This window comes from Pituophis catenifer, unplaced genomic scaffold (genome assembly GCF_029215685.1).
Source record: "Pituophis catenifer annectens isolate HBS135680 unplaced genomic scaffold, rPitCat1.0.hap2 SCAF_1, whole genome shotgun sequence".
Classification (NCBI taxonomy): domain Eukaryota; kingdom Metazoa; phylum Chordata; class Lepidosauria; order Squamata; family Colubridae; genus Pituophis; species Pituophis catenifer.
In genome coordinates, this window is record NW_027256881.1 from 347,656,399 (window position 1) to 347,681,203 (window position 24,805).

The 24,805-nt window shown below is 42.9% G+C and overlaps 1 protein-coding gene across 1 annotated transcript; it reads right to left on the reverse strand.

Moving 5' to 3' along the window:
- Positions 1–1,462: 1,462 nt before the first annotated feature.
- Positions 1,463–2,377, reverse strand: LOC139312442 (vomeronasal type-2 receptor 26-like; the record flags this gene model as incomplete). Its single annotated transcript, XM_070937234.1, has 1 exon — positions 1,463–2,377. A coding segment is annotated over exon 1 (915 nt), but the record flags the coding sequence as incomplete, so codon positions are not given.
- Positions 2,378–24,805: the final 22,428 nt, after the last annotated feature.

Below are 24,805 nucleotides of genomic sequence, written 5' to 3' on the forward strand. Positions count from 1 at the left end.
TCCACCTCAACAACAAACTTCAGAAGCGGTTTCCATGTGGAAATAAAGGTACTTATATTCTTTCCTTTAACCAAAATGATCAATTTGGCCAATTCTGCCAACACCATCAGCTTCTGTAGCCATTCATCCATAGTGGGAATCTAAGGGTCCTTCCATTTTTGGGCGTATAATAGTCTTGCTGCTGTCAATATCTATAAGATCAAAATTTTTCTCCAAGTCTTTTTCCATTAAACCCAAAGGAAAAGTTTCTGGTTTCATTTTTATTTTCATTTGAAGAATATTCTGTATTATAATATGAATTTTACTCCAAATTTTCTTTGCTTTATCACATGTCCACCATAAATGGTAAAAAGTTCCTTATTTCTTTTACACTTCCAACATTGATTTGAAATACCTTTATACATTCTGGATAATTTATCCGGTGTTAAATGCCAGCAATACATCATCTTATACAAAATTCTTTTAAATTATACTTTAGTGTAAATTTTAAACCTTTCATCCACATATTTTCCCATTTTCAAGCATCACATTATATCCAAAATTCCTTGCCCACTGAATCATACAATGTTTTATATGTTCCCTTTCCATATTCAAATTCAATAACATTTTATATATCTTAGTAATAATATCACTACAGCACAGTAAGAGTTCCAATTCATTCTTAGCAAAATCAAACCCACAACTCTTTTTATTTGATTTAACCTTTTCTTTCAGTTGTTGATATGTAAACCGATGGCAAACATAACCTTCTAATTCAAGTTCTTCCCTCAACTTTAATATATCTTCACCAGAGTTGAAAGATAATATTTTACCATATGTCCAGCAGTCTGACTTCGCCACCATTTCTTTTCTTAAAAAAGCTTATTGGGGGGACACCCAAAGAGGCAACTTTGAATAGAACCTTGTTTTATATTTATTCCAAACTCTTAGTATGACACGTCTAGTGATCATTAAAATCAACATTAAGTTGATTATCATAAATAACCATGCCATCCAAATCTTAATTCATGGCCCTCTAATTCAAGTAGACTCTTATTCACCCACTCTTTTAACCAGGCCAGACAACTTGCCTCAAAATACAATTTCAGATCTGGTAACCTTTTTCCTTAGCATCTTGCAGTAATTTGTATCTAATTCTTGTTTTTTTCCTTTGCCATATAAACTTAGAAATATCCAAAATAATAAACACATCTTTGACAACAAGTTTTCCTTCCATACAGGGCACTGGGCCTCACTAACGATACTTTGAAAACATGAAAAACAAAAAACTGACCACGGGAATATTTTAAGCAGTTGCAGAACTTGATAAGGAATTCTTTTATGGACAAATTCCACCTTCATGTCATTATTTGTTAGAAATCTTATCACATTCTAAACACACCACAAAGAGAGATAAAAATGAGGCCAATCCTTGCTTTAGTTAGAAATTCTTGTTTCTTACTATATTTTCTCTACAATTCAGATCCGGCCTCAGCAGAATAATGTAGCATTTGGGGGAAAAGATACAAGCCAAGACAGCAGCTCCAGAGGCCAAAATGGAGAATAACTCCACGGCCACCATGGACTTCCCTTTGGTGCTCAGGTAGGTAGGAAGGAAGGAGATCCAAACACTGCAAAAGACCAGCATGCTAAAAGTAATGAACTTGGCTTCATTAAAACTATCAGGCAATTTCCTAGCTAGAAATGCCACTGTGAAACTGACTAGGGCCAAAAGTCCTAGGTAAGAGAGGACAGTGTAAAACATTACAGCTGAGCCTTGCTTACATTCCAAGATGGTCTCTCCAAACAAGGAGTGGAAGTCCAAGTTTAGAAATGGGGGAGAGGTTCCCAGCCAGGTGGCACAAAGGCCTGCTTGGATCAGGGGACAGGCTAGGACAATGGAGTTGGTCAGTGGTTTTCCTAAGAGTTTCCTTGTCTTGTTCCCTGGTTTGGTAGCCATGAAGGCAAGAACCACCATAACAGTTTTTGCCAACACAGAGGAAACTGCAAGGGCAAAGAGAATGGCAAAGGCAGGTTGTTGGAAGAGACAAGTAATCTTCTCTGGCTGACCAATGAAGAGGAAGGAGCAGAGGAAGCAGAGCAGGAGGGAGACCAGGAGAATGTAACTTAGATCTCGGTTGTTGGCCTTGACAATCGGTGTGTTATGATGTTTATAGAAAATCACCAGAACTGCAGAAGTGATCACAGACAGGAAAAAAGCAAGAAAAACTAAAATGTATCCCAGGGTGTCTTGATAGGCAAGGAAGTGGATCTTCTTGGCAATGCATTGGTCCTTGTCCTTGTTGGGAAATTGGTCTTCTGGGCAGGGGTCACAGTGAGCTGCATCTGAAATCAAAAGTCTTTGTCTAAGGATTTCTTGAGTAACTACCATACACATTTTCCCTCCTGCAAAAGTGAGACATGTGTTGCTTTTCTGCTGTTGACCCTCCTACAAAGGAGTAATGAAACAATCCCTTGTGCTATTTATGGGGCATCAAAAAGAGCAAATCATCCTTCATTTAGGATGATCCTGGGGATAGATTAGCCAGAGACAAGGATTTATTCAGTTCCAGCTATCCATTCACTATGTACTTCCATGAGTAATGTGGCTTTCAGTCTGAGATTCCTGCCTGTTTTTTCCACCATTTTATAATTGAACACAAAGAAGAACAGCAGATCTGTTATCCAGAAATGTTGCTGCTTTGTTTTGAGTACATTATTCCTGCCTTAACATCTCTGCTTTGTACTTCAAGTCTGTTCATTCCTGACATCCGGTTGTAATTCTGGTGCCTTCAGAAACCTGATCCGTAAACTCCGTGGTCAGCTCAGACCTCTCGTTATTGGAGGGTCCAAATCGGGACCATAGCCACCCTGGAGGGGTGATGAAGCAAAGGGGGACAGCCTAGCAGGTAGAGGGGAGCCGCGTCTCTCTTCCCTGACTAGGGAAGCCCACTCCACCAATGACAGGCAGCAGTGGCAGCAAACATGGCTGCCATGAAGCCGAAGATGACCTGAATACCCAGGACTGAGCAGGAGCAGAGAAAGTGAGTGGTTGGCTAGATCTTGGTCATATCATGTGGAATACAAATATAATGTCACTCGGGGGGGTTTTATATAAAGAAGTTCTTTTTGCAGATGCGGGCAGATGGCAACTGAAGACGTTAGAAACACTGTTGGATGAAGGGATTAATCTAACTTGGTTACAGTATAATCAACTTCAATTGAGATGGAAAGAGGACCAAAAAATTGGTATAATGTTGCATGAGGAAGAATTGGTTAGACATATAAAAGAGAAAGGTCCAATGCACATTAAAAGGCTTTATAATGTTTTGTTAGAAAGAGATTCAGAAACTGAATTGGTTAAAGATTGTATGATTAAGTGGGCACAAAATTTTGCAGAGCCAGTGATGTTGGAAACATGGGAAAAAATTTGGGTTCAGAATGTTAAATTTACACAGTCGCAGAATTTGAGGGAAAATTTTTATAAAATGTTTTATAGATGGCATTTAGATCCTAAGAAATTGTTGTGTATGTACCCTAATGTTCAGCCAAAATGTTGGAGATGTGACTGCTTAGATGCTACATATTATCATGTTTGGTGGACTTGTAAGAAAGTTAAGGCTTTTTGGATAAAAATTTGGTGGGTCATGCAGAATGTTTTGAAGAAAAAAAATCAATTTTCTCCACAATTGTTTTTACTGGGTATAGTCAAGGGTTTTACATTGGGTGAAACAAAGTTGATATTGTATATGATAACAGCAGCGAGATTATTGATAGGTAAATACTGGAAAAATGAAGCTTTGCCCACTATCGAGGAATGGACTTTGAAGATGGCCGGCTTTGCAGAGATGGTGAAGATTTCAGCATATCTAAAAGATTGCTCACAAGAGACTTATGAATGGGAATGGAAAAAGTGGATAGATCATGTGCAGAACAAATATCAAACTAGGAAGTATCAAATAGCTTTTCACTGAAGGTGTTATATAAAGATAGAAATATTTGAATTTTGTGAAGATGAAAAATTATATGGGGGATGGAGGGGTTCAAGTTTTATAAAAAGGGGATTTTGATGGGATTATATTCTGTGGAAGTCCGGGGGGAAGGGGAGGGTTGGGGGGGTTGGGAGGGTTAGGGAGGTCGGGGAGCTTGGGGTGGGTTGGGGGGGGGAATGGGGTGAAAATGTAATTGTAAAACTTTTGCAATAAAAAGAAAGTGAGTGGCTTGTGAACTGCGCAAAAGAATAATTTCCTTTGAAAATATCCCCAAGAAATATGAGGGGGAAGAATACTGGAACTATTTGCTAGTTGCGGAATAAGCACATTTACACACACACACACACACACACACACACACACACACACACACACACACACATGTCTTCTTAAGTTTTCGCGGGTGTGTATATGCAAAAAATTAAAATCTCTGGTGTTTTCCCACGTCATGTTAAATAAGTTAGTTAAAATGTTTAAAATTCTGGTTAAAATCCTAGCTTAAAATCTTCCAAAAATCCTTATAGAGCACTCTGCAAGGTCCTTTAAAACCTTAGCTAAAATCCTACCAGTACCTTACAAGTTTTTCTTTCTGGCAACGTTTTGACAGGCTCACAACCCTCTCATCTTCAGGCTCTTGTTTAGTTTAAAAGCTATGGGTGTGTTGCGAGGTCGGAGCTGTCGCTTTTCTATGTTTGCTGCTACTGACATTTTTTTTTTAATTTGATTTATATGCCGCCCTTCTCCAAAGACTCAGGGCGGCTTACAATGTGCTTAGCAATAGCCTTCATCCTTTTGTATATTTATACAAAGTCAGCTTATTGCCCCCACAACTGGGTCCTCAATTTACCTACCTTAGAAAGGATGGAAGGCTGAGTCAACCTTGAGCCTTGGCGAGATTCGAACCCTGCAGTAATTGCAGGCAGCTGGTCTTAATAACCAGCTTAATAACAGGGTGCCTTAAACCCCTGTACTACCAAGGCTCTTTCATATGCTGGTTAGCCTGTAACTCTGTATCCTGATTGGAGGACAGCAGTTTTTCTTCCTGCTTCCCCATCCTGGCTGTTTGGCTACGTGTTACAGGCCCAGCTTTCTCAGGTTCTCTGTTATTATCTGTCTGCTGTAGAGGGGAAAAGATTCTGGTAGGCATCCCAGCACCCTTGATTGTTAGTCGAGATCTCAGCTTGTCTTCTGGCTCGATCCTCTCTCTCTCCCTATTGCTAGCCACCCTCTGCAGAGCGGGAAGAATTCTGGCAGGCCTTACAACACCACTGGTTGCTTGTTGGAATCTCTGCCTCTCTTCTGATGTTAACACTCAAGTTTCTCTCAGTGCAGGTCCCCAAATACTTGATAACCTAGAGGCGTCGTCTCGTCTGTTCATATTCTGCGGCCTCTTTTCAATTTTGATGGCCTCCCTGATTATTCTTTTGTTGAAATGTTCCTCTTTCGCCACTGTTCTGGTTTTTTATTAAAATCAATATTGTGTCCCGTGGCCTTCATGTGTTGTACCAAAGAAGAAGTTTAATCTTCTTTCCTCACTGCATTTTTATGTTCTTCTAAACGTACACTTATTCGTCTATTTGTCTGTACAATATAAGATGACTGACAGGAGGTGCATGGCACTTCGTATATCCCCTGGTTTTCCAACTCAATTTTATCCTTAGGGTTTCTCACCATCATCAATATTTTTCTATCTGTACGGAAAACTTTTAAGGTACTGGTAGGATTTTAGCTAAGGTTTTAAAGGACCTTGCAGACTGCTCTGTAAGGATTTTTGGAAGATTTTAAGCTAGGATTTTAACCAGAATTTTAAACATTTTAACTAACTTATTTAACATGATGCAGGAAAACACCCGAGATTTTAATTTTTTGCGTATATATATATATATATATATATATATATATATATATATATACGCTATAATTTTTAAGAAGAGAAACATTTTAAAGAAAACTAAATTAAAAATTGAACTCTCAAAGTGAAGACGTGGTATTTTTTTAAAGAAATATATACTGGGATTTGATCTGGAAATTGTTTATATTTTATGACCATCAAATTTTATTACTATTTCTTTGCCCACCTACTGGATTTACAATCTAAAATAATTAAAATTGGATTATCAGCACTATGCAGAGAGGCAATATGAAGCTGAATCATGAGCGCCATCTGTGCTAAGTGGAGAACTGTGCATGGGAATTTTTATCTTTGTTGGATTATAAGGATTTACTTTAAACTTACTTTAAACTTCAAAATACAAAACTGTTGAACAAATAAAAGTGATTGGAAGGGACATGGCTAACCCCCTGAATGTTTTTTTTTAATTGGACTGACTGTAAAATGGAAATAAGTGGAGATAAGGATATGGAGCTGACATACCAAGACATTAAGGATTCTATAAAAGAACAACGTAAGGAGATGATGGAAATATCTGGCTGTATGGATTGTATAGAGCAAAAACTGGAAAATATAATGCAAGGAGTAACAAGTAAAGACCAGGACAATGAGGAAAGAATGGAAATATCTGAAAAAGAGGAGGAGACTGCAGAATTGGGAAATCAGAAAGAAGATAATACTGTGGAAATTGGGATCGTAGAAAACACCCAGGAGCATAGAAGAGTCCAAAGGCAGATGCATGAATAAATATGATAAATGTATTTATTTATATAACAAAACATATTAACTATATACAAAGGCTGTCTTAATATCCATTAGGATAGGGGGCACACAGCGTGTGTGACTACCCCTATCAAAGATCATGTCTCATGGAGAACAAACGTAAAAAAGAGCAAGGTGGAAAGGTTAGAGGGGGTTTTATACTCAGTGTAAGCCCCTCCTCTCCACATAGGGGTGGGGGCACTTCCTGCCTCCACTGGTGTCTGTATGATATATGTGCCAATGGCTTGCAAATACTTGACAGTTCCCCTCCTTGCGAGCCAATGGCATGCAAACATACAAATGCAATGCACAACAAATTTTACCCTGTGAGACATAACTTTTTACACAGATCTTTGTGCCTATCTGCTGGTAGAGGTTTTGTGAAAATATCAGCTGTTTGATATTTGGTCTGACAATGTGATAAAGATATAAACCCCATCTCTACTAATTGCCTAACATTTTGATAGCGGATATCGATATGTCTGGACCTTTTTCCCACCGCATAGGCTTTGGCAATGCCTATGGCCCCGGTGTTGTCTTCTATAATTTGGATGGGCAAAGTCGGTGGTGTCCAGATGCTAGAAATTAAGGCATCAAACCATATCAGATCGTTCCCTGCCTCTGATAAGCATGCATATTCGGCCTCAGCGGTGGAGCACGAAACAAATTTCTGTTGCCCCACATGCCAATGGATGGGTGCCTCATTTAATAGTACCAAGAAGCCCGAAGTACTCCTACGTGTCTTGATATCTCCGGCCCAGTCCGCATCTGCGAAGCATTTTAATTGGGCCTTGTCTCTATTCTCAGGTTCCAAGCGAAGTATGTAATCTGCTGTGGTCTTGAGATACCTTAATAGCTTTTTAATGGCTAACCAGTGGAACTGGGTAGGATGTTCCACTTGTCTAGATAGCAGGTTTACGGCCAGGGCAATATCTGGACGGCTCCAGTTACTTATATATAGTAATGAGCCAATCACTGACCTAAATAGAGTATTATTTTGGAACTCTGGGCTATCCTTGTGTGCCAATCCATAATAGTCGGTCTGCATTGGGATAGCCGTTGGCTTGCTATCTTCCATTTTACATTTCACCAAGAGTTCCTCTATCTTTTCCTTTTGTGAGAGAGCAAAACCTTTTGGTGTAGTGATGATTTGTACGCCTAGGTACTTGTCCACATATCCTAAAGACTTTAGAGTGAACTTTTTTTGTAGTGTCCTGGCAAATATAATACTTCCCCCCTTGTCAGGCCCTATATATAAAAGATCATCGACATACACTAGGACTTTCTCCAGCCCCCCTTTGGTATCCCTTGTGAAGGTACATTTATCAGCTGGAGATGGATGGAAACCCAGTGATTTGAGAGTTTTAGTCAGGCATTTGTACCACAGTCTGCCTGATTGTTTGAGGCCGTACAAACTTTTCTTTAGAAGCCAGGTGTGGCCTTCCTGCCGTTGAAATCCGGGGGCACCTCTGACGTAAATTTCTTGTTTTAGATGTGCGTGTAAATAAGCAGTTTGCACATCAAATTGAAAAATGTGTTCCCCATGTGCTGCTGCGGTGACCAAAGCAGCCCTCACACTTTCCGCTCTCACGGTGGGGGAGTATGTTTCATCAAAGTCCTGCAAGTAGCGCTGTGCGTAGCCTTGTGCTACCAGCCGGGCCTTATAGAGGAGTTTGTTGTTGGGCATTGGCTTGACCTTGTAGACCCAACGGGTGCCAATTGCTTTCCTCTTTTTGGGGACTTCCATGGGGATGAAGACTTTCAATTTTTTGAGACTGTCCATTTCCCGCTCCATTGCCACCCTCCACCTGCGCTGTTCTTCCTCGGGAAGTTGGAGGACATCTGAGTACATTTTAGGGGCCATGGTAACGCTGTTGACCGAGGCAACACAGCCAATGTCCAATCTTTTGGGTGGCACCCCTTTATTGGAGCGTTTTGATCGTCTGGGAAATTGCCACTCACCATCATCATTGTCATCCGGAGCATCGGTGTCAGAATTGGAGCTGCCGGAGGTATCTTTCCAATCAAAATGGGGCGGGCCTCTGTCCCAGGCGCTGCGAAGATATGGTCGTTTAGGTGAGGCAGGAGGTGTGAAGTCACCCAGGGATTCCTTGTCTGAATCGTCAGAGTCAGGTAGGGATTCATCACCATCTGGATCTTCGCTGGTCAGTTGCTTGGAGTTTGTTGGTTCATCCTCTTCAGGTGGTGCTGCTTGTTCAGTGTCGCTTCTAATAGGGGAATAACCGGGTTCATTGGAATGAATTTTTGACCAATTTGACCCCTCCTCAAAGGAAGCTGATCTAGAGACAATGACAAGGTTATTTTTGTCTACAAACCTAGAGGCCTTGCTGCCGGTTGCATAACCTATAAATCTGAGCCTCCTTGATGCCTTGCCCCCCTTTCTTCTGAGGTGCTTGGGAATATGGACCCAGGCATAGGAACCAAAAATTCTCAAGTGTGAGAGACTAGGTTTCCTTCCATGGACCAGGAAGTATGGGGTTTGGTTAATGGCACTACTCCACGTCCTGTTGACTAGATAATTAGCCATTTTGACCGCTTCTGCCCAAAAAACTTGGCTCATGTCAGCATCTGCAAGTAGGCAGTTCATGACATTCTGCAGCACTCCATTTCTCCTTTCTGAAATACCATTCTCGGACGGAGTTCGAGGGGATGATTTAAAATGGAGGATACCTCTCTCCTTCATCCACTTTTCAAAAATCTTGGATGTAAACTCAGTCCCCCTATCACTCTGCACCTGAGCGATGCACACCTTGTGTTGCGTTTGGATCTGGTTGTAAAGATATTTGAAGTTGGTAAAGACTTCAGTTTTGTCCTTTAAAATAAATACATGGCCATAATGAGAGTAATCATCTACAACCGTTAAAAAATAACGCCCCCTACCAAGGGAGGGTCTAAAAGGACCAACCAAATCCATGTGTACCAGCTGATAAGGGTACCTTGCACGACGGGAAGAGACCTTAGGTATAGCAGCAGTTTTAGATTTTGCTGCCTTACAGATGGCACATTCCAAATAGGTATTACAATTCTTTATCTTAAGCCCATCAGAAAAATCTTGCATTTTCTTAATAACCGGGAAGCTGGCATGGCCAAGCCTGCGGTGTAATATATGAGCACAATCCAAATGTAAAGGTTTACCCATGCATACTTTGTCAACCTTGTGTATCTTACCATTACAAGCTTTGGTCTGTTCAGTAATGAGAGTAGGAACTGGATTAATGGTCACCTTAGAGTTCCTCAGGATTGGCTGAGGAGTTGTGACCTTAATGGGCTCAGCCTTAATGGCTTTGGATGTCCTAGGAGCTGGTTTAAAAGCTTCATTGGTTTTAGGTCCAGGGTCCTTGAGTTTGGACAACCTGGGGGCTGGCACAGAAGCTTTCTGCTCTATCTGGGCGTTAGCTCCCTGAGCCCTCTTGTTAGGTTTCTTGTGCCTTTTGACCTGTGCTTTTGGGGAAAAATAAGGCAAATTGTTGATTTTTACAATATCGCCAACAACACTCCCATTTTCGGAAACATAACCTCCACCCTTCTCAAAAACCAGTTTTACATTTTTATCCTCAGTCAATTTTAAGATGCTTAAAAGGTTGTTCTTGATTGAGGGAACATACAGTGCCCCAGTGACATCTCCTATACCAGGCACATTGATCACGCCTTCCCCAGTTACCTCTGCCTTGTCCCCAGTGGCAACTTTTACTGAGGACTTGAGTGGGTGTAAAACCTTAAATCGTTGCTTCGTGTTGGCTATATGCGTTGATGCACCTGAATCAAGAAGCCACAGCCCCTCAGCATCCTTTACCTGGGAGGTGTGATTGTCACTAGTGACACTACAGTATTGGTATCCTTTATGACCACCTCCCCCTCTTCCACGGCCTCTTTTATTTTTATTGTGCTTAAGTCCAGCCGTGTTGGCCCTAGAGCGAGGGCACTCCCTTTTAAAGTGACCTTGTATACCACAGTCAAAGCAGGTGGGAAGGGTATTAATCCTTTCACTTGTGTCCTGGCGCCTCCTCTGAGGCCTAGGCCTGTGATATGCCTCCTTCATTTCTTGTTGTTCCTCATCTCTGCGTCTTAAATCTTCCTCAATAAAGCGGCCAGAAAAGTATTCTATATTTCTTTGTTCCCTAGAAACCCCTTCTAGAGAAATAATAAAGGGACTCCAGGATTTGTCTAGGGAGTTCAACATCACACTAATTAAAGTGGATTCAGAAACAGGCTCCCCCCTCTGTATAAGCTCATCCCTCATGGCTTTAAGCGTTGCCAAATGTTCCCCCATTTTGACACCAGGTTTGAGTTTATAGTTGTGGAAAATTCTTGACAATCTGCTGGTTGCAGCCATATTGTCACTATGGAACAAATTATATAGGGCAGTCCAAACTTCCTGAGCTGTGAGGCCATCTGAAAGACTGGCATACAGAGCTGTGTCTATAGAACTTAACAGGGTTGTGTAAGCTCTTTTATGCAGGAACTCAATTTCAGGGCTCCAAGGTAAAGGGGGTGGTCTTTTGATCATGTCTAGAGTATTTTCTCTTAAGAGAATTATCTGAATCTCTTTACACCATTTTTTAAAATTCTGACCACTTAAATGTAATTTTTCAAAATTATTTGGCAAAGTTACAAAATTATTGCCATTAAACTGCATGGGGAGTTGTTCAAATGGCTGAAAAGATCCTGATGTGAATGGCATTGGGATCCCTAAACCTGGGATCGATTGCTTAGGTCTGGCTCCTTTTTGTAGTCCTTCTGTAGTTTGAAGCAACTGGGCACGTGCAGGAAATGGAGCATGCTCCAAAGCCTTTTCTTGTTGGAGCTCCGATCTCCCTCTCTGAGCTCTGAAGTCAGGTCTGGCTGGAGCCTCAGGGTAGGCCCGAACATCATCTGGGTGGCGGGGAAGCCTTGGAGGAGTGGGAAGAAGGCCTGGAGATCCCCCTGGAGACTGGAGGCCCATCAGATGAGGTCCATGGGCTGGGTAGGCCTGGAAATGTCTCTGGATCTCCTCTTCTCCATCAGAGGAGCAGGATTGCAGCTCCGGATCATCCCAGCAGGGCCGGAAAGGTGCGGAGGCCTCAGCCTGGGCCTCCCTGGAGCATTCAGTGAATGGTGAGCGCCTCTGCAGTGGGGGGTGGGAGGCTGCAGGTCCATCTGGGTTCCTCTGGGGGTGGGAGGTTGGATTTGGGGCCCTCCTTGAGTGGGCAGCTGGGTCTGGGGCCTCGGGGGGGCCAGTGGGTGGTTGCTCCATTAGTTGCAGGGCAGCGACCAGGGCCTCTATGGCCTCTTTGATGTTTGCCATGGCAGGCGGGGCCTGGCAAGGGCCTTGTGGGCTCGGAGTGGTCCTCTGGGCCGCTGGAAGGCTGAACTGACTGGCTGGCGTTGTAGGCCTGGGCTGTGGAGCTGGGGAGGGCCTGGCTCGTGGTTCTGGCAAAGTGCCCAGGGGAGCAGCCATCTTGGAGGAAGTTGCCTCCGGAAGTGGCCTGGCGGCCATTTTGTTTGGCGGGAAACTGGGTGGGGGGGCAGTCTCTCTGGTGGCAGGCGCCATCTTGGAGAGATCAGGCAGGGGAGTCCTTACCGGGATGGCAGGCATCTCTGGTGCTGCCTCCTCAGGCCTCTCTCTGGCTGCTGCCCTTGTCCTCAGGAGGGAGGCGAGCGCTGCTCTGCACTCCTCTTCTGACATCTCAGCCACTTGCCTGTCCAGGCTTTCATCTGGTCCTTCTGCCCCCTCTTCGTCAGTGCTGAAGAAGCCTTCTCCAGCATCGCTTGGCTCGGCCCCTGGGATCTCTTGCTGCATCTGGGTGGCCTCTGGCTGCCAGGGTGTAGCAGGATGGAAACCCCCTTCAATGTTTTCCATCGTTGATTCAGGCTGGGGCTGCTGTGAAGTTCTCCTCCGTTGAAGGCCTCTGGTCACAACAGGGGAGCTTCTCTCACAGGTTATTTTGGAGGGCATCTCACCTTTTCAACAGCTCCTGGAATGGAGTTCTGCTACCATTCCCTCTGCTACCATTCTGTGGAAATTGGGATCGTAGAAAACACCCAGGAGCATAGAAGAGTCCAAAGGCAGATGCATGAATAAATATGATAAATGTATTTATTTATATAACAAAACATATTAACTATATACAAAGGCTGTCTTAATATCCATTAGGATAGGGGGCACACAGCGTGTGTGACTACCCCTATCAAAGATCATGTCTCATGGAGAACAAACGTAAAAAAGAGCAAGGTGGAAAGGTTAGAGGGGGTTTTATACTCAGTGTAAGCCCCTCCTCTCCACATAGGGGTGGGGGCACTTCCTGCCTCCACTGGTGTCTGTATGATATATGTGCCAATGGCTTGCAAATACTTGACAAATACCAAGAAGATATTAGTAAAATTGATAGTGAAAAAGGGATTAGAGCAGAAAGAAAACATTTTAGAAGATGTGAAAAGGAAATGGGAGAAACAGGAAGATAGCGGGGGAGAAGAAAAAGGGGTTAGAATAAGAAGTCATAGAACAAAAACACAGGGGAAAAGGATGTGAGGAGAGAAAGCTAGAAGTCAGAGTCAAAACACAGACATAAGCGTAGATGGAATAAATGATCTAAAAGAAGTGTGGGAGGCAACCTAAAAAAGAAAAAAGATTAAAAATTTGGATGAGGGTGAAAGATGTGGGATAAAGTAGAATGAAAAGAAAAGGAGTGTGAAGTAAAATCTTTTATGAAAATACTTTAATAATGTGTATGAATACTAAAATCATATAACTTGGATAATTGTCTATATGTGGTGTAAGAGATAAAAATTATCTCTGTATAATGTAGTAACGTAATGAATATAAGAAATGAAGGATTGGAGATAATATTATGTATATTAAAATGTGATTATTAACAAAAAGCTAGAGAAAGATCATGATTGATATATTGGAATATTGAATAATGAAAAAAGGAAAGATCTTTGATTATTAGAATGATAGGAGAAAGGGGAAAAAAGAGAGCTAAAATAGAAGTAGAAATATGAGGGGGAAATAGTAAAAACAGATATTAAGATGATATGAAGTATGATAGAATTATGAGAAGGTTAAGAGTTGAAAGATGACAGTAGAAACTATGTTAGTAAAATGAAAAATGAAAATGGGCTTTAATTATTAGGAATAATATTGTTATGATTATTTATATTGAAATGTATGAAACCCAGGAATCAAACCATTCATGAAATGAGTTGTGTAAAAATAAAAAACTTTTAAAACATCTGTCCATTCCTTCCTCCTGCTCTATCGAAGAGACATAAATAGATGGAAGTCTGCTTTCTCTGGCAGGTCTATTTCCTCAGAGTTTGGGGGAGATGATGGAAGAAGCACCCTCTAAATGACCAAATAAAAGCTTGGACCACGTGCCCCACTTCCTCAGGAAAAGACTGGAAGTTGGTTTCCCAATTGGATGTATAAGTAGAAGCAGAAATGGAAGTTGGGGATTGATAAATTGTGCTCCCAAACTATCCTTGCTGAGGATCGAGAAAGGTGCCTCTGTGGCCAGGGCAGTTTAGATCAATAGAAAGGTTCTATTGAAAAGTGTAGGTGCATGTCAATTGTATGAAATATGATACAATAACAAAAATATATTGATTTAATGAATGTCTTCCTTGATATCTGAAGATTTAAATTTGAAGTATGGTCTACCTGTCTGATTAGAAATGGTCCCTTCTGGACAAGGGTCACATTGGTAGCAGCAAACCTGCTTGCCCTCTGGAACTCTTCTCCTCTCTCCTGCATGGCACCTCTTCCTTCCACACCTGGCAATGGGGATGGTCTGAAAGATCAGTATTTGAAATTACTTAAGCAATGAACCTGCTGCATTCATTCTTTTCCCCATTCCTACTTCTATGTTCAGATACTCTTCTAAAGAGATACACTGCCACCGTCTATCAGAAATATGGAACAGCTCCTGAGGGATTCAGGCCACTGGCACCACTGACACACCCATGGATGGGGGAGATTAGAACTGGGGTTTCATCCTGCAGAGGAAGGCTTGTGACTGAACCACAGCATTTCTAAAAGAAAGAAGCAGGAGGATTCAACTGAGTGACAATGGTCCATGGAAATCACTGTTGCTTGCTGTAATTGCATCCTGTATTTCAAGTAGATGTTGTTCCCAAGCCTAACCCTTCATGGAATGACACAAATCAGACCTCAAAGGTGTTACATGCAAAGCAGATTTTCCACCAAATGACTGCCATGATTTCTAACTCAATTGATTATTTTTCCAGTTGGAAAGTTGTCCTGCATCTCAGGAAGAGAATGAATTTACAACATTTCCTTCCAGCTTACCTTTGTGGCCCAGATGATTCCATCAGAATTAATGGTGAAATCCTGGCCTGGGGGAGCTTCAGGATTTACTTGCCCAACTTTCATGGGGACAAAAGATTGATTGGGGAGGAAAAGCCAATTGAGAAGATCAAAACGAGCAGATCCCAGTCCATCTTCTGAGAATAAGATTTCATCTCCAGCACTGTTGTTGAACTGCATGTTGGTCAAATAGGGAAGAATCTGAAATAAAAGAGACCTTTAGAAATAGGAGTATGTGGGCTAGAGCTACAAATGAGACATTGTGGTTTCTATCACAACATGATTGCCATTTTGAGAAAACGGGTTTATATTTGAGAAGTTAGGTCCATCTCTAGTGATCTGAGGAGTCTGGGTGTTGAACTATAAAAGTAGGTTTTCCCTTTGTCACTGGGCACAGTATCCAACTAGTATTTCACCAAACCAGAAGAATTTTAGTTCCACAATCTAACTTTAATCTTAGGTTTTTCTTCTTGTGATACTTGGCTATATGCAATTTCCCATAGTTCCTTTGGCCCAAGGCCTTCTTAACTGATAAATGAACGTTTGAAATGAATAAATTATTTATATCAGAACCATGGAAAATTCCACTGATTTTCTCTGGCTCATTGTCAAAGGCAGCAGAATGCAGGAACCAGGTTTGATCTACTGGGTCATGTGGAAGGGAACATCTGAACTGGTTGGTCTCTTCACTGAGAGGTCCAACATTTCAGCCTTTGACACAGAAAATTCTGATGAATTTCAGACCAGGAGTCCATTAGGACCACTTTGAATCTTGCTGTCTGCTGTGGTTGTCATAGAGAGAATCACAGTATTGGAAGGGACATTGGAGGTCGTCTAGTCCAACCCCCTGCTCAAGCAACAGACCCTCTACAATTTTAGACAAGTGGCTGTCCTGTCTCTTCTTAAATGAGTCCAGCAATGGGGCACCCATGACTTCTAAAGGTAAACTGTTCCTTAAGAAATTTCTCCTTAGTTCTAGGTTGCTTTTCTCCTTGATTAGTTTCCATCCATTGTTAATCAGAAGCTCTTTTCTCACAGCAAGCTGAGAAGCCCAACAAATCGTAAACTAAAAAAAGAGCCGGGTGTCAGATGAATTGGAATGGAAGTACACAGACATTTTATCAGTAACTGAAGAAATTCATATGGGGAGCTTCCAATCTAAGCATCTCTGGACTGAGTCAAAAGCTCTAGAAATTACCTGCCATGACTGGACATCTGAGATCCTCTTTCCAAGCCTCATCATGGTTGGTCGAACTCTGGATCCATGCATTGCATGTAAAGCATGTGCCAGAGCATAAACAGCATTGTAGATATTGTAACTTTCTCCTGTCATTCTTTTTTCAAAAGTGTAATTGGGCAGATTCTGCAGATTCTCCTTTCCTGTACATTGTTTTTCCCCCTTTGATGGGATCTTTCCTGATTTATGGATCTTGCAGCCAAAGACTCTTTCCCACCATGGAGGGAGAAAGACATCTCCTTGGGGGCTCAAGGGGTCTAAAGTCAGGAGGAAGTGGCTGAATTCAGACACATCTCTGGAGTGGTCCCTAAAATGCAAGACCCCATGCAAACGCTTTATAAATTGCAATGAGTATTCAGATTCTTCCACACCAAGTTTCCAATGGGAAGTGAAGATACAAACTTTTCTAAATGATATTTTCAAGGTATCTTCAAATAACTGTACCACCCCTATTACAGTGAGAGTAACAGCTAAGTCGGCATACAGAATAAAGACTTCTGCTTTAGACCAGGTGCGGAAATAGAGAACAAAATTTTTCTGAGTGAGTTTAACATTATCCAATTTCAGCATTAGAGTGAAGGCCAGGCAGATCTCCTTCTCCTGGAGCATTGGTGTCAGAGTTGAGATGAAATGTTCTCCTCTGTCATCTTCAGGGGCCAGAAGACCAACCCAGTTCCACTGGAAATACAGGAGCAGTTGGACTAAACCCACATACTGAGGAGATTCCTTGGGATTAATCCGGAAGAAGGAAGGATAAACTCTTCTCTCTCCCTGAGAGAACTCAAAGCCAACACCGAGCTGGAGAAAAAGATAAAGTAAAAGTTTTATGTTGATTTTAGTAGTGACCATTGTGTGGTTGATAGCCCTCCAGTCAGGCTGACTCACTTTGACTGGCAAACTTTATCTTCTTCCCTTCTTAGCCATTTTTATTGGTTGTCAGAAGACAAGAGAAGAAACCAACAACCTGATACAGAGAATAGATGGCACTAAAATGATGGCTACCCTTTAATAAAGAATAATCTAAGAGTCACAAACTCATTATATGCCCTCCCTAATTTTAGTTTCCTCTTTGGCTTCTCTGTGTGTATTTTAATCTTTGTCTATTCCATAGTGTATCCAATGGAGCTCACTTACCTGTGGAACCTTAAAGATGCTGAAGATGGAGGCCATCAGCCTTGAGGATCTGGCACTGAGACCACCAATGACAGACAGCAGAGTGCCCTGCAGGTCACATTTGTACCCTGGAACTACTAGGCCTTGTGAGGAGAGCATGGAGAAGCTATTTAAGGAAATATCCATCTCCCTCTGGGAATGGCGGTAGATGTGGAAGCCAAGGGTGATGTTGGGGAGCAGAAGAAAATCTTTATTGATCTCAGAGACAGCAAACATCAATGCAAGGAACTGCTGGTAGTTACCAGGTATGAATCTGTAGTGAGAAAAACATTGGAGAACATTACAGGAAAGCTTCTGCATTGCTGTAGAATTCGCTTCACATTTTTGGGGGGACTTTTAAGGGCAGAAACTCCCAAATTTCTTTGGGTTTGGGTTTTTTTCAAAGGATTTCCCTTGGCTGAACTTGGATGACTTTGTGAGAAAGGAGACAAGCCTTTCCATAGATATCATGGACTGGTTTATGCTCTCTATCATCCCTGCCATATTGACTTTGCTCCAGTGGCTGAAATCCTTTCCAACTGCTCCCCTTTCCCCATAATTATTTAAGGTCTCTCTTGGAGCAGCTTCTACAGGTGTGGTAAAGATTGCTGAGCACAGGACTACAGTGGGGTCACCTCATAGATTTACTAAAGGCCATTATTCATCAGCAATGCTGATTCCAACACTGAGGGGCATTTTCTGTAACTCCTGAACACTGGAAGAGGATTGAGCTTCTTTTTGAGTTCTCGACAACAAGTTACTTTACAGATTAATATTATAATTCAACTTCTTCACTAGGCCAGGACAGCTTCCCTCTTCATTTTTGTTGTATTATCATCTTCCTGATGAAGAGATTGAGAATTCCAGCTTATTTGAAGAGCTTGTTATTTTATTGAGAAAAGTGCATGTGCACTACATCAGGACAGTACAAATACTAGAAGAAGTATTTCTAAAAACAGTCCCCAAATTTAAAGCAAAGGAAATAATTATCTGCATGTTTCCTTTCCAGTTGAGACTTACACATTCTGTAGATGACGATTCACTTTATTAAATTCTTGGACAGGAGACTTATAAATGGTTCCGAAGGGCAAATTCCCACCAATAATGAGATCACCAGGCCTACAGTAGTTTTTCTCTAAATCGATATAATCTCTGAGCACACATACAGTTTGCAGCCTCTTTGCTGTAGTTGGAGCCAGGAGCCAGAAGAGCAGCAGAAGCATTAGCATCAGCAGTAGCATGACTCCTGCCCAGTCATTCTTATCACCTTCCCTCCTAGAACAGAAATCAAGGTTTATGCAGAAACTGATTTGAAGGTTGCTCCTGAGATCTCACTGGAACTTTAGCAGATCAGACACCACCTGTGCCACCTGGATGGCACCAGGACAAATTTATAACAACCATGCTTCCTCTTACCTGTGTTTAGGCTGTGACCATAGAGGAAACAAAGGCACGGGAGTCTCTTCAAACCCAGGAGTGAGCTCTTTGCAAGGCAGTCTAAGGTGACATTTCTGCCCCCCATCTGGTGAACTCAGAGATAATTTTTAAAGCAAATTTTATCTTGGAAGATTTTTGTGCCTAGAAATCCTCAGGGGATACATGAAGAATGGCTGTTCTTCTGATAATTGCAGGGAAGAGCCATTGTCCTATCCCCTTAGCAATAGCTTCTCTTCATGCAGCAGAATGGAAAACATGTTTGTGTCTCTTCTCGTAATTCACAGAGCAGATGGAGTCATGGGGAAGCTCTGTATTTGACCCATATGAAAATGACCCTTTGGCTTGTGTCCTAGTTTGCTCAGATCATAGGAGGGCTACTTGGGAACAATGACACTAGGCAGAAATGTAATTTGAGGAAGTATCTCAGCATATTAACTGCTATTTTTTTGGCAAGACTTGAAAATTTCTGTTGTTGTAGCCTAAGGGTAGGAATTGTCATCAAGGTGTCTCTTATGGTGTTTTGGGGTGCTGCTCCCCAATTTCCCAGGTCTGAAATTCTTTTCTTGAGGATTCATTCGCAGGACCAAATGGGATCATTACTACTGTACCAGCCTTCCTGCTGCCCAGCAACCTCAGTGTCTGAGCCTCTTGAGGGCATTTCACAGTTGACTGTGGGGTTCCCCAGACTTATGGTCTTGAGAGAGGTCAATTTGCCATCTCTGGGGCTGGCCTTAGAGGCATTTCAACATGGCCACCATCCTTCTTGGTTCAACTCAAAACAGATCACTTCCAACGTGATCTGAGGAGGAGCTATCCTTGTCCCCTTTGTCCTGGCCAGATCATGGCCTGATGACTTTGAGATTCTTTTATGCTGCCCCTCTCTGCAGGGAGGCTGGATCTCTTTGACCAGTCCACTCTTAGCGGGGTTCCAAAGGGAACTGAGGATTATACCCCAGGCTCTGCTGCATGGTCCTTCTGAGGCCTTGGCCACTACCTGGAATAGGAAAGCTACTGAGTCCTTGGATAGGATCACTCGCATGAAACCTCTCTTGGTCCATTGTTCCATGATTCAACTGAGGGAGCTGAAAAGAATCAAGACCCATTCAGAGCTCTGTTTTGGAAACATGAGGGATGAAGCTGACTGAACATGAGTTAGATCAGGGGTGTCAAAGTTCATTTCATTGAGGGTCACATCAGGATTGTTGTTGCCCTCGGAGGGCTGGGGTGGGAGTTACTGGGTGGTTGCAGCTGCCTGGGTGGGCATGGCCAGTGTGGGCATGGCCAGCTCAATGTGTTTCATGTTGGGGGTGGGATTAGAGTGGGCGCTAGGCCCTGATCCACTGGAGGAGCCTCACCGATCCTCTCAGGCCACGTGGGCAAGTCCTGGACAGTAGCATGAGCTGCCTGGAGCCCTGGGCAGCAGGTACCCAACCCTTGAGTTCCCAGGGCACCGGGACTCTACTGCCCAGCCCCACTTCCCTGAGGGGATGTCCAGGCCTGCTTGCCTTGTGATCCTGGCTGCTGCTGCTGGTGGTGCCAATGCTGCAAGGCAAGGCAGGAAGGAAACCGGGGTGGCCCCAAGATACAAGCAGTGTGTGTGGATCAGCTCTGGAGCTTTGCTCGTGTGCGGAAGAGTGGGTAGGGGAGTCCCAGCTGCTTCTTGGGGATTGTGATTCCCCATTCTCAGTCACTCATGCCCTGGTCATCTTGCATTTGAATTCACACAATGGGCTCTACATAGGGCTACCTTTGAAGAGGATTTGGAAGCTACAGCTGGTGCTGAATGAAGCAGGGTGGAAAATGTTATCTACCCCTAGTATGGCCCATGTAATATCCCAGTTTTACAAGCTGCATTGGTTTCTGCTTTGCATCCATGCCCAACTCAAGGTTTGGGTTATCAAATTGAAGGTCCTCCATGGCATCCTCTTTGAAATAATAAACACATCTTTTTGCAGTTTAACATTTTTTATTAGGTTATAAGATAAAATACAAAAGTAAATAGGAAGACACAGTGGGGGAGGGGGAGGGGGAGTGAAAGGTGAGGAGAAATTGGGGAAAAGAAAAGAAGAAACATGGACTTCCGACTCCCTCTGGTGCAGTAAAAAAGAAGCATTAACATCAAACCACAACTCTTTGTTTTTCCATAATAATATTATTTATTTATTTATTTATTTATTTATTTATTTATTTATTTATTTATTTATTTAAATTTTTATACCGCCCCCTCTCCCGAAGGACTCGGGGCGGTGAACAGCCAAGATTAAGAAACATCCAATACAAACATTAAAATGCATTTATAAATATAAACTAGCCTTTGCTAGAAAAACATATCAATCTACTCGGTAAAACCCAAAATCAAAGTTTCATTTTTTACCACTTCAAGCACAAAGTTCATAAGCAGTCTCCATGTGGAAACAAAGTAGATAAAACGTTCATTTGAAATACCTTTATACATTCTGGATAACTTATCCGGTGTTAAATGCCAGCAATACATCATCTTATAAAACTCTTCTTTTAAATTATAGCTTAGTGTAAATTTTAAAGCTTTCATCCACATATTTTCCCATTGTTCAAACATTACATTATATCCAATATTCCTTGCCCATTGAATCATACAATGTTTTACATGTTCACTTTCCAAATTCAATTTCAATAACATTTTATAAAACTTAGCAATAATATGCTTATCTCTCCCACATAGTAATATTTCCAATTCATTTTTAGGAAAATCAAACCCACAACTCTTTTTATTAGATTTAAATCATTCTTTCAGTTCTTGATATGCAAACCAATGATGAACATAATTCAAGATCTTCCCTCAACTTTAATGTAGTTTCACCAGAGTCGAAAGATAATATTTTACCTCACGTCCAGCAGTCTGGCTTTGCCGCCATTTTTTTTTCTAAAAAAGCTTCTTGGGGGGACACCCAAAGAGAGAACTTCATATAGAACCTTGTTTTATATTTATTCCAAACTCTTAGTATGGCACGTCTAGCAAAGTGATTCAAGTAGCCTCCTATTCTGGAGGTTCACCCATCCTTTTAACCAGACCAGACAACATGACTCAAAATACAATTTCAGGTCTGATAAACCCAAACCTCCTATTTCCTTAGCATCTTGCAGTTGCTTGTATCTAATTCTTGTTTTTCCCCTTGCCATATAAACTTAGAAATATCCAAAATAATAAACACATATTTAATAACAAGTTTTCCTTCCATACAGGGCATTGAACCTCACTAAGGACACTTTGAAAACATGAAAAACAAAAGACTGACCAGAGGAATATTGTAAGCAGTTGCAGAACTTGATAAGGAATGCTTTTATGGACAAATTCCTCCTTCATGTCATCATTTATTAGAAATCTTATCACATTCTAAACCTGCCACAAAGACAAATAAAAATGAGGCCAATCCTTGAATTAGTTAGAAATTCTTGTTTCTTACTATATTTTCTCTACAATTCAGATTGGGCCTCAGCAGAATAATGTAGCATTTGGGGAAAAAGATACAAGCCAAGAGAGCAGCTCCAGAGGCCAAAATGGAGAAAATCTCCACAGCCACCATGGACTTCCCTTTGGTGCTCAGAGGGTTCGCAACTTGGGTGTCCTCCTGGACTCACGGCTGTCTTTAGAAGAGCACATGATGGCCATGGCCAGGGGGACTTTTTATCAGGTCCGCCTGATTCGCCAGTTGCGTCCCTTTCTGGATCGGGACTCGTTAAATACGGTCACTCATGCTCTTGTTACTTCCCGCTTGGACTACTGCAATGCTCTCTACATGGGGCTCCCCTTGAGGAGCACCCGGAGGCTCCAGCTGGTCCAGAATGCGGCTGCACAGGTAGTTATGGGAGCGACGTGGCGCTCCCATGTGACCCCCCTCCTGCGTGAGCTGCACTGGCTCCTGGTGGTCTTCCGGGTGCGCTTCAAGGTTTTGGTTACCATCTTTAGAGCGCTCCATGGCATCGGACCGGGGTATCTACGAGACCGCCTTCTGCTACCAATAGCCTCTCACCGACCAGTACGCTCCCATAGAGAGGGGCTCCTCAGGGTGCCGTTGGCCAAACAGTGTCGACTGGCGGCCCCCAGGGGGAGAGCCTTCTCTGTGGGGGCACCTACCATCTGGAACGAGCTCCCCCCAGAGATACGGAAGATCCCGGACCTGCGCACGTTTCGCCGTGCTCTCAAAACTTTTCTATTTCAGCAAGCTGGCCTGGCCTAACTCCCCTCTTTTAAATTCTTAAATTTTAAATTTTTTAATTCGTGATTTATAAATTGGGTGTTTTAATCTGTGTTTCGGCCGAAATATTTAATAATTTTAAGGGATTTTTAATATTTGTATTGTCTGTATTTTATCTTGGCTGTTCACCGCCCTGAGTCCTTCGGGAGTAGGGCGGTATAGAAATTTGATTAATAATAATAATAATAAATAATAATAATAATAATAATAATAATAATAATAATAATAATATTTTTTATTTATTTTTATTTTATATTGGATTTCTATACCGCCCTTCTCCCTGAGGACTCAGGGCGGTGTACAGCCAGATTAAAAAACATGCAGAACAAATATTAAAAACAATTAAAAGATATATAAATTTGGCCCAATTAAAACTTATTTACCAATTAAAAACGTTTAAAACATTTAAAAAACAGTTAAAAATTTCATCTTAAACCAGCCCGGCTTGTTTAAATAAATGGGTTTTAAGGGCGCGACGGAAGGCACTGAGGTCTTGGATTCTCCTTATCTCTGGGGGGAGCTGATTCCAGAGGGTAGGTGCCCCCACAGAGAAGGCTCTCCCCCTGGGGGTCACCAGCCTACATTGTCTGGCTGATGGCACCCCGAGGAGGCCCTCTCTGTGGGAGCGCACGGGTCGATGGGAGGTCGTTGGTAGCAGCAGGCGGTCTCGAAGATAGCTAGGCCCTATGCCATTGAGCGCTTTACAGGTGATAACCAACACCTTGAAGCGCACCCGGAAGACAACTGGGAGCCAGTGCAGCTCGCGCAGGAGCGGTGTTACATGGGAGCGCCATGCTGCTCCCGTCACTACCCGAGCTGCTGCGTTCTGGACCAGCTGGAGCCTCCGGGTGCTCCTCAAGGGGAGCCCCATGTAGAGAGCGTTGCAATAGTCAAGGCGAGAGGTGACGAGGGCGTGAGTGACTGTGCACAGGGAATCCCGATCAAGAAAGGGCCGCAACTGGCGAATCAGGCGAACCTGACAAAAGGTCCCCCTGGTTACAGCCGTCAGATGTTCCTCCAAGGACAGCTGCATATCCAGGAGGACTCCCAGATTGCGAGCCCTCTCTGTGGGGGCCAATGACTCGCCCCCAATAGTCAGTGATGGAGTCAACTGACTATATCGGGATGCCGGGAGCCACAGCCACTCAGTCTTGGAAGGGTTGAGCTTGAGCCTGTTCCTCCCCATCCAGATCCGTACAGCCTCCAGGCACTGGGACATCACTTCAAGGGCATCGTTGGGGTGGCCTGGGGTGGAGATGTACAGCTGGGTGTCATCAGCGTACTGGTGGTATCTCACCCCAAAGCCACGGATGATCTCACCCAGCGGCTTCACATAAATGTTGAACAGGAGAGGCGAGAGGACCGATCCCTGTGGCACTCCACAAATGAGAGGCCTCGAGGTCAACCTCTGCCCCCCTGCCAACACAAACTGCGACCGGTCGGAGAGAAAGGAGGAGAACCACCGCAACACGGTGCCTCCCACCCCCAACTCTTCCAGCCGGTGCAGCATGATACCATGGTCGATGGTATCAAAAGCCGCTGAGAGGTCTAACAGGACCAGAACAGAGGAACAACCCCTGTCCCGAGCCCTCCAGAGATCATCAACCAACGCGACCAATGCCGTTTCTGTGCTGTGCCCAGACCTGAAACCCGACTGGAACGGATCTAGATAAGATGTTTCCTCCAGGAATTGCGGAAACTGTCGTGCGACCACACTCTCAACAACCTTCGCCATAAAGCGAAGGTTGGAGACAGGACGATAGTTGGCCAATATTGCCGGATCCAGGGACGGCT